The sequence below is a fragment of the Anoplopoma fimbria genome, chromosome 22 (assembly GCF_027596085.1).
Source record: "Anoplopoma fimbria isolate UVic2021 breed Golden Eagle Sablefish chromosome 22, Afim_UVic_2022, whole genome shotgun sequence".
Taxonomy (NCBI): Eukaryota; Metazoa; Chordata; class Actinopteri; order Perciformes; family Anoplopomatidae; genus Anoplopoma; species Anoplopoma fimbria.
Genome location: NC_072470.1, coordinates 1,505,863 through 1,516,435, shown reverse-complemented (window position 1 = coordinate 1,516,435; position 10,573 = coordinate 1,505,863). Strand labels below are relative to the sequence as shown.

The 10,573-nt window shown below is 40.9% G+C and overlaps 1 protein-coding gene across 1 annotated transcript; it reads right to left on the bottom strand.

The window, feature by feature from the left end:
* Window positions 1–171: 171 nt before the first annotated feature.
* Window positions 172–6,784, bottom strand: desmb (desmin b). Its single transcript, XM_054623488.1, has 9 exons — window positions 6,191–6,784; window positions 4,391–4,451; window positions 4,030–4,125; window positions 3,040–3,201; window positions 2,832–2,957; window positions 2,452–2,672; window positions 2,309–2,352; window positions 1,908–1,996; window positions 172–584 (listed from the first exon to the last, which is right to left on the bottom strand). The coding sequence occupies exons 1-9, from the start codon at window positions 6,763–6,765 to the stop codon at window positions 543–545; spliced, it is 1,416 nt and encodes a 471-aa protein (XP_054479463.1). The 5' UTR covers window positions 6,766–6,784; the 3' UTR covers window positions 172–542.
* Between the last annotated feature and the right edge of the window lie 3,789 nt (window positions 6,785–10,573).

Here is a 10,573-nt window from a genome sequence, read left to right as displayed (position 1 = left end):
CTGTATTTTCTACCTCACAAAACCTCTTTCTTCGTTCAGTATCTCTAGCTTCATCTCCTTTTAATCTGCTCCTCCATCTTCTCCTTTTTATCTTCATTGATAAGCACAAACACACTCAGATACATTCTGATTAGACAAAACTGTGACTCTGACCTTGAGGAACAGGACAAAAGCTGCTGAAGAATTATAATGCAAGAAAAAAACAGTATTTTCTATGTAGGTTTGGACCAGTCTGCATACTTTTTGTGGTAAGAAATGAGATGCAAAAGCCGAGGATTTGCTCAGTTAATGTGAAACTGATTTTCTGTGACATTTAACTTAAATTGCAGAGCAGGAAGTATGTTGTTCCCAGCTAAAACACACCAGCAGAGATAAATAAACCCCAATAAAGTTAACGATATCACCTCTCTGCTTTACATTCACACATTGTATGCACTTTAAAAAACAGTACAGGCCATAATCATGAGTCTGTAAAGTCGTTTTACTTGAAATTTATTTGCGCATAAGTTGTTGTTTCTACTTCTCTTCTTTTCTGCAGATCGTTACATGATGTCGTGCTGGTGCTGCGTCGATTCGCTGACAACCTGGAGGCAGAAACACAACAGTCAGTAGACTTTAAAAGATAGAACACATTTAAAGAGGGATAAAGACACTTTGTGGAGTCAGGACACGTGTTCTCTGTCTGAAGAAAAGCTTCTTTTATTTAGAAGAAAGAGAGCCTTGTGCTGTGCAGGTTCTTTGAGGAGCTGCTCACAGCTGGAAATCATGAAAACTAATTGTGGATGTTGGAAAAACAGCTCATGGAACTCATCAGATCGCTTGTCTGTGAAGTTCAGATGTCAGCATGTGATCTGTCACACCATCGAGCAAGTATTCGTAAATGAATTAATATATAGCTGTTTCTAACATGTACTCTAAATGGTCGGTTATTCGGTATTTGAATATGAGGGAGAAAGACATGTTTGACGAGTTGCTCTTTAAGTATTTAGTTTGCAAAGAAAAGTAAAGAATAAATCTGCCAGTTCAAACATTTTGTAAACTTTTTCCAAAAATTCAGTTTTAAAATATATATTTGTTTTCTTTTAAAACAATCTCATTTCTGAAACAGAAGCATCCCACCCTCCGTCCTTCAACAAAGTCAACAGGGCTGCACATGAAGATGGAGATAGAAGATATTATTGGAACAAAAGAGCAGCCATGACTTGTCCTGACACGCCTGTGAAGATGTTTTCCCAAGAAGCTGCGGGTGTAGCCTGTCTCCACTCGGGTGGGACAGGATGTGTGGGTGCCTCTCTTTGGAAAAACTAGTCGCTGCATGTGTTCAGGTGTGTTTTCTTGGAAACGTCACAAACGCCTCTGGAGTGACTTGATAAGATGCCACAATGACGTGCAGACCTGTCATCACCTTTAATACATGAGTGACAAAGCTGAAAACAAAATGCAAAATGTTGCTTTGTTGAGGTCAAAGGTCATGAATGCTATTTGGCTTGTAAAATCACTAAATATTGTTCAATTAGCTGTCTGCATTCAGTGCATAGAATTGACTACTTTGACTTTTAAGGGGAGAATGAACTAAAAGGGAACACTGACCCAGTCTAAGTGCTGTCAATATAAATGTAAACCCATTAGTTTAGAAGTGAGGGGGATTAAATAGTCAATATGTGAAAAATAAAGTGCTTTAGAATGACTCTAAACTGAATCCTACATCCTTTTATTCTAGACTTCTTTATAACAGATTATATCTAAAGATATTTTCCAGGATTTTTTTCCTTTTGTTTAGTCGTTGACGGAAGAAAGAAAGGAATGAATTCATTGAGATGAATCCCAACAAAGATGGCAGGAAGAAAACTCTTCACTTTAGGAAGAATAGCTCCATTTGGATCCATATCTCTCTGTGTGTGCTTTACCTCTCCATCCCGGGTCTCGATGGTCTTAATGAGGACGGTTTTCTTTGAATGCAACTCAGAGGAGCGCTGCTGGTGCTCAGGGCTGGTCTCTGTTTAAACACAGCAAGATGATATCCTCATCAACATCCAACTGAGGTCAATAATATGTTATTGAAAACAAAAAACACAAGACACGGGCCGATGTAAAATATTATGAAGATCTGCATGTTACAGGTCTTTGCCTATTATGTTAAGTTATGCTGCTGCTGGAATCATATGATGACATTTAGATGATGATGATGATGATGGATCACAAATCAGGTGGTAAAAACTCAATCTGCAGGTGAACTGCATTGTGGGTGAGCTCCAGACCCTGTGTGTCCTCTAGTGGTGTGTTCAGGTTACAGCAGGTGTATTCGTACCTCTGAAGCTCAGGGTGGAGAAGCTCTGAACCGGCAAGGTAATCCTGCAAAGACAGAAACAAAAGTGTTATCATTTATTTCCAGTCCTATAAGCCATAATTCTGCAATGATTTCATTTGGATAAAATCAGACTCCAGCATCACCTGCTCTCCTCCCCTTCCAGCAGCTTCCTGTAGGTGGCGATCTCCACATCCAGCGCCATCTTGACGTTGAGCAGGTCCTGGTACTCCCGGAGGTGGCGTGCCATCTCGTCCTTCATGTTGGAGATCTCCGCCTCCAGCCGGGCGATGGTGTCCTGGAAGCCTCCGGCCTCGCGTCCGTAGCGGTCCTCCATGTCCCTCATCTGCCTCATCAGGGACTCATTCTGGATTTGTCAAAGAGACAAGAGACAGAGCTTTGACAGTCTTTCTGTATGTGTGTGTGTTTGTGTGTGTTGGCGTGTGTGTGTGTGTGTGTGTGTGTGTGTGTGTGTGTGTGTGTGTGTGTGTGTGTGTGTTGGCGTGTGTGTGTGTGTGAGACATACGGTGCCTTTGAGTGAGTCGATCTCGCAGGTGTAGGACTGGATCTGGTGTCTGAACTCCATGGTCTCCTGCCGGGCCTGCTTCAGAGACTCGTTGTTTTTGTTCACTGCCTGGTTCAGGTCGGACACCTGGAGAGACAAAAGGTCAAAGGTCACATCATATCATAATCCCTTAACCCCCCCCCCATGTTGTCCCCATGATATCTCTCACCTTCGACTTGTACCAATCCTCGGCCTCGTTGATGTTCTTGGCGGCGATGCCCTCGTACTGGGCTCTGATGTCCCGCAGAGCCGCCGTCAGGTCCGGCTTGGACATGTCCATCTGGATCTGGACCTGAGACTCCTGCATCTGCATCTGCAGCTCGCGGATCTCCTGGAGGACGAGGAGGAGGAGAATGACGGGAGGCTCGGTTAGAGTGGGAGAGAGGGATTAGTTCTGCCTTCAGTTTGTGTTTGGTTTGTGCACATGTGGGAATTAGAGACACAACTACAGAAGCATTATTAATACTCTTGAAGTGGGCTAGTGCCACCTCGAAAAGTACGAGAAAAAAAAGTCAGTTTGCAACTTGATTTCACTTTATCCTGACTAAAACTCCTCACATCAGCCTTCAATGCAGTCCAAGTGTTCTTGGACCGGATTCTAAGACACTTCAACATGGGCTTCACCTGATACAACCCTACAAAAACTCTACACTAGCAACCACTTGGCTTTGGCATCATGTTGCAAGTCTTATCAGTGTCCAGGCTGGATGCTCACACACACACACACACACACACACACACACACACACACGTCTAAGCTTACAGGCCTCTGCTGTTCAGAGACTCTGACGTCCACTCTGCTGCCACACAGTAACTTCAGTAGTACATCTGCTGTGGGAGATTTCAGTGATCTGCTGCAGCATTCCTCAGGCCTGCTGCCAACATACAAGCTTTGGTTGTGAAACTGTGTACTTCTACAATCTGTTTGTCATCTCACACACACACACACAAGCAGACATAACAACAGTGGCTAACAGACAAAAGCGCCGCAGTCACACACAATACAAACACAAGACAGGAAATACTTAAATCCAGCTCTTTGAAAATGTTATCCTTAATAAACTTGAGACAATCCGTTATGCATTATTTGACACATGCATAATATTTGAACTTATGAGCAGAGAAACAGAAGAAAGAAGAGGAAGAGGAAGAGGAGCACCTCCTCATGGATCTTCTTCAGGAAGGCGATCTCCTCCTGCAGAGTCTCGATGCGTCTCTCCAGGTCCAGACGAGCCAGAGTGGCAGCATCCACATCCTGCAACAGTGTGAGTCAGTTGTGATCTTAAAACTTATTAAAAGTGAGTAGAGCAAAATGTTTTGGTCCACAACTTTATAAAAGTTGTTAAATGAATTTACACTGCTGTTCCTGACCTCATATTAGCACAATACTGCTATAAAGTCCATTGAATCCTAACCAACCAATACAAATCTGTTGAATAAATCACTATAAATCATTTAGTTCATTCAGTATTCATCTCTGAAGATAAAGAGAATAACTTGTCTTTGCTTAGAGTACTCACCGCCCTGAAAGCAGCCAGGTTGTTTTCTGCGTCCTCTTTTTGGAGAATCTCCTCCTGGAGTCTGGAGGAGGTGAAGAGCGACAACGACACCATCAATCATATTGTATTTATTCAGTATTTATTCAGCTGTTTAGATGTATTTTAATTAAATTAATAATTATTGCCAGATTGTGAAGTTTTTGTTCTAGGAAACTAATAGAAAATCTTTTTCTATTTTTCGTGACCTAGAAGTAGTGAAGTTTAAAAAAAAATGTTTTATTGTACTTAAGAAAGTATACCATGCATAAGTAGTTTTAACGGTTAAATGTAGAGTTCCACATCATTAATAAAACTCCCAAATAGTCAGTGACTGGTGGATTGGACTCTTTAAATCCAGTGATTCATATATATTTAATATTTAATCACATTCGAGTGTCTTCTCTCTGAATCTATAAAACTGGCACTTAGAATGTAAACCGCAGAGAAAGGACCGATCATTAGAGGTCCTCCAGATATGTGGGAGCTCTTTCCTCTCCTTTTATAGAAGAGGACAGTGTAAACAGTGTGTGTGTGTGTGTGTGTGTGTGTGTGTGTGTGTGTGTGTGTGTGTGTGTGTGTGTGTGTGTGTGTGTGTGTGTGTGTGTGTGTGTGTGTGTGTGTGTGTGTGTGTGTGTGTGTGATCAGCTCTAACTTTGGTAAGAATTAGGCAGTAACACACACACACAATAATTGAATACTTTTACATTCTAGTATTTAACTTTTCCTGTAATAAAGTAAGAATACTCTTTACTCATATTAATGTCTCTTAACATACATAAATGCAGTATTTTATACATTTTATATATTATCATATATTAAAGTGTATTTCAGGTTGATTAACTATTAACTGAAATATTAAAAGCTGATCACATGTTTTGCATAAAAAAAGAATTTGGAAAGATACTAAAGTTAAAAAATTATAATATATATTCAAATAATATTTCCCTCTGAAATGAGTGAGTAGAAATTATAAAGCAACATAAAACTGACCGTGCTTGAGTTACTTTCCACTGCTTTATTTTAATGTGTATGCAGTATTGTATGGATAATATTTGTATATGGATAGTTTGTTTTTTTTAATTATCCAGACTCCTAGAAACACTATTTGTAAAGTTTATATTAGTGTTTGTAGCTGTCTCCATCGTCCAGATGCAACAGTCCAACTGTTTCTTTCTGTTTCACTTTCTTTTTTCTTTTTTTTTCTCAAGAAGTCTGTTTTTCACTTGTCGAGTCAGAAAGCAATTTAAATCTCCACTTGTTTTCAGCAATGAGTCATCCTCATCTTCTGTGATGATGTGGAAATCGTGTATCATCGTTTACATGATTCATGGATTCAAAATAAAAATAAATCATTAAATTATTCACAAAACTGATCATGCAACATATCTATTGTTATGAAATGATTGTAGCAGGCAGAATCATTAACCTATGTTGTAAAGTCTATGTGTAAAAACAGATACATGGTCCTTTAAAAACAGGGTTTAAAGATACTTCCTGTAACCACAACAAATAGCAGATCATTTCTCAACAGCACATCCATCCACACGTTGCTTCACCTTTATGAGGTCGGAGTAAATCAGCAGGTTTTTCTTGATTCGCTTGACTTTTCTCTCCCTGTTTTACTCGACTTTTAAAGTCAAACTTCCTTTTAAAGTCATTTTCATCTTTTTTTAATTAATTTTTGCTACAAAACTCTCTACACACAAAAACCTACTCCACCCCATTTAACACACACACACCTCTTCTTAAAGAAACACACACACGCCGTCTGGCCCCTCCCACCTGAGTTTGAGCTTGTCCACGTCATCGACCAGGTTGTCCCGCTCCACTTCTATACGTGACCTCTGATTGGTCAGGATCTCCACCTGCCTCCTCAGCTCGCTCATCTCCTCCTCGTACAGGTCGGCGATGCGTGTCGGCTCGCGGCCCCGGAGCCGCTCCACCTCCACCGCCAGCGTCTGGTTCTGCTGCTCCAGGAAGCGGACCTTCTCGATGTAGCTGGCGAAGCGGTCGTTCAGGTGCTGCAGCTCCACCTTCTCGTTGGTCCGCGTGGACAGGAACTCCTGGTTGATGGCGTCGGCCAGGCTGAAGTCCAGCGTCTCGCCCATGCCGGCGTAGGAGCGCCCGACGGAGGCCCGGGAGGACATCAGGGGCTTCCCGTAGGAACTGGAGGAGACCCTGTAGGTCGGTGTTGAGCTGCTCCGGGTCACCTCATAGACCCTGGAGGAGTGGTGGCCTCCACCACCACCGCTGTGGCCCAGCAGCGAGCGGTTCAGGGAGGGCGAGGCGTAGGCACCGTGGCCAAAGTGGCGGCGGTAGGAGGAGGCCGTTTGGGCGGAGGAGCTGTAGGAGGCCATGGTGGAAGACACGGAGAGCCTGGCGAGGGCTGCAGATGAGGCGAGCACTGAAGGAGAACTTACTGCCCCCGGCTTTTTGTAGTCACCCCTCCCTCACGTTTCACCCCCTCCTTCCTGTGAACTGCCCTCCCTTTCTCTCTCTCTGTCACCTTCCTTTTCTCCTTTCCTACCACCTCTTCATCTACTCCCTCATTATTTATTTCATTTTCTATCTTTCTCTCTTGTCTCTCGATCACTTCTCATGTTCTTTTTGTTATTCTTTTCTTTAGAGAAATGATTGAGAACCACACAGATTAATGTTCTTAAAAATGAGGATGTTAGGCCTTTAGTTCCAAACACAACAGCTGGATGACGACGGAAGAAAATGGGACAAATTGTAACTTCTATTAGGCAAAATAACCAGAACACAAAAACAGAAGTATTGTAAGAAAGATTTTGTCCTCAGTCTCGACAATCACAAGGTTCAGAGTAAAATGAATGTGTTCACGTCACAAAATAATCCTCGAGAAACATGCAAAGCCCAAAGCCGTAAATTATGGGATGACGTGGCCATAAATGGGATCAAAAAGTTAAAAAAGGTTCAAATCTATACCATGACTTTCTTCTAAAGCCCTCTGAGTCGGGACCTCACCGTGCCAACAGAGTGGTGTTATTCAGATAAGTGAACTAGGTGTGAGCTTTGATAGAGCTCTGCTGTTGGTCTGAACATACCGATGAATCGTGAGATGATGGATGCACTCCAGAAGTAAGCAAGTGCAAAAAGTTAGGTATGGAGAAACCCATTTTGAGCATCTCTAAACGTAACCAAACCTAAACCAGTGAAAACTAGTGTGGGTGGTTCTGGAGGGTGATGACGAACGACCTGTTTGGTCATTTCGTTGTATCGGACTTGAGAAAGCCTCTTCCCCCGTCTGTGATCTCACGACATAACGATGTGAGGATGCAAGTACGCTCGCTGTGAAAACTCTGAGTCGTCCTCACATGGTGAGGCAGTGCAGGTTGTTAATGACGGCGCCTGAGGGGGGGGGGGGCTTTGACTAACCTGCCTTAAAAAGGAAATCTATCCCATCCTGAGAGATGAACAGCGTGTCCCTCTCAGAGCAGCAGAAAGCCCACATTCCCAAACAATATGTGCCATCAATGATGATGATAGCATGAGTGTGTGACAGTGAATGGGTTTAAAGGACAACATGGACTCAAACACACTCAGTCATGTTGTTTTAAAATGTGTTTAAAGGGAAGAAAAACACTGAAACACGAACACACAACTGCTGACGTTATCCGCATTTTAAAACACACTTTATTTAAATCAAATCAGCTGTAGATGGCAAACAGTTTAATACAAACATTCTTATTATAACACACATTTAAATGCATGCAGTATTCATTCCTTGGATATGTGTCCACATTGGATTTCATCGACAGCGACTCCAGCCAAGTCTTTATTTGGTGAGCCGTGATCTTTATATAAATAAATAACTTACTAATACATATACTAGCTTCTTATAGATGTATTTCATTTGGAATCAGTGAAAAATAATATTATCTTCTTGTAAATGAATGTTTGTTTGTGTCTTATCAGTGGATTTATTCTTGAATTTAAACTCCAGTGATGATTTTGTGTCTTATTACATTACTGCTGCCTCGAGTGTCGTCTGGGGACACAAACTGTCTTTCATCCTGCAGCAATAAAGGATTAGTAGACCTTCCTGACTGTGAGACTATGACTTATGCAGGTGTAACTCATTTCCTTTGTGAAGCTGTGATTCAAACAGGTGTGCCTGCTCCATGTTATTACTTGTGTCAAATGTCCACCATGAGAAAACGTCTGCTGCTCTCTTTCTGGATGCTCCAAAACTCTCTTAGATTTTTGGATGGGATGTCATCTAATGGTGAGTCAGTCTAAAAGTTATGTGTTGAGACTTTCAGTCAGATGGAAAAAACAGCTTCTCAAATAAACATAAAATGAGGTTGTTATGAGTTTTACCAGTGTGCAAAATGTATTAAATCTGCTGCTGTTTTTGGATAGATTACAATGCATTAATGCACAGGCAATAAATAACATTTCTTGTCCTGGTTTGTTGCATGTGACAGATGTTTGTAGACCTCACAAATTCAGATTTAATTCATAAAACACGATGGTTGTGTCCATGCAGTATGTGCAGGAACTACACTACAGTCCTGGTGTTCTGTTACCATTGAACCCATTATCATTTCTGGTGTATTTAGTCTAAATTCCCATACAGTGAGATCCCAGTATGTAAAACACTCCCACTGCTGCTACTCCACTGCTCTCACGTCTATTAATAGAGTGTGTGTGTGTGTGTGTGTGTGTGTGTGTGTGTGTGTGTGTGTGTGTGTGTGTGTGTGTGTGTGTGTGTGTGTGTGTGTGTGTGTGTGTGTGTGTGTGTGTGTGTGTGTGTGTGTGTGTGTGTGTGTTTCCTCCCCCTGGGCTTCCTCAACAGAAGGAGAGACGCTGTGAGCTGACAGCTGATATAAACATCTCTTCTTCATCGTTTTCAGTCTCTCCTCCCTCGTTGTTCAGGACTATATAAGGCTGGTTCCTGTGGATGCAGTGATTAATGCCTACATCTGGGCAAATAAGAAGTAATATAATATGAGTCATAAGTAGAGAGAGGGTTCTTTGTATACAAACATGATAAAAAGTAATATCAGAGCAAAAGAGAGAGAGATGCATTCAAATTTAAAAGCATCATTTAGCTTTAATCAAACATCTCTTATCACAATCTGCAAAATGTAAACATTCATTTGTTTCAGACCGACAAACCTGAAGCACAACGAAGTTCAGTTATAAGAGTAAAATACTATTATTTGCTGATGTTGAATTTGCAGTAACTGAAGCGTAAACGGCATTGGCACACATGATGTGAAGCAGCTGATCCTGACCTTTGACCTTCCTGAACTTTACCAATGGCAGTTGTTATCTTAGAATTAGAACATTATATATATTGTACATTATTGCATTATCATTATTGCATTAGACTGGATTCATATACTTCCTCTAATACTGCATTAATCCAGCATACTATTATATTTATTATTTAAGCTGTATTACCACTAGACATACAGTACCAGTCAACAGTTTGGACACACCTTCTCATTCAACTACTTTGAAGAATGTAAAATATAAAACATATTCTGGTTTGTTGAGCATTTGTTTGTTTACCACATAATTCCATATATGTTCCTTCATAGTTTGGATGTCTTCAATATTAATCTACAATGTAGAAAAAAAATAAAGATAAAGAAAAAACATTGAATGAGAAGGTGTGTCCAAACTTTTGACTGGTACTGTATGTGCATAAAATAAGATAAGATAAGATAAAATAATCCTTTATCAGTCCCGCAGCGGGGTGAATTTACAGGATTACAGCAGCGTAGATATAGTGCAAAACAAGAGACATAGAAAAAGAAAAACAAGATAAAATAAAATAAAAAACAAGTATTATAAATAAGCAAGAAAAAAACAATAACTGAAATATATATACAGACAGAAAAACTATTACAGCTATAAATTGCACAGTGTATTTTGTATTTTATTGCACATGTGTCATGTGGTCTGCATGATCATTCTGCTTTTTGTTTAACAGTTCAGGCACGTAATATAAAATATAATAAATAAATATATATAGAAATAAATCCCAATATATTGCCTCCTGCTTCTCACGTTTCCCTTTGTGGGGAGGGACTGGAAGGTAAAGGTGGAAAATGTGTGTGTGCTTGAGAAAAATCTAGCGGGTGTAATTCCACCGCCTGGCCGCTGGGTGTCGCTGTGGGCGAACCAGCG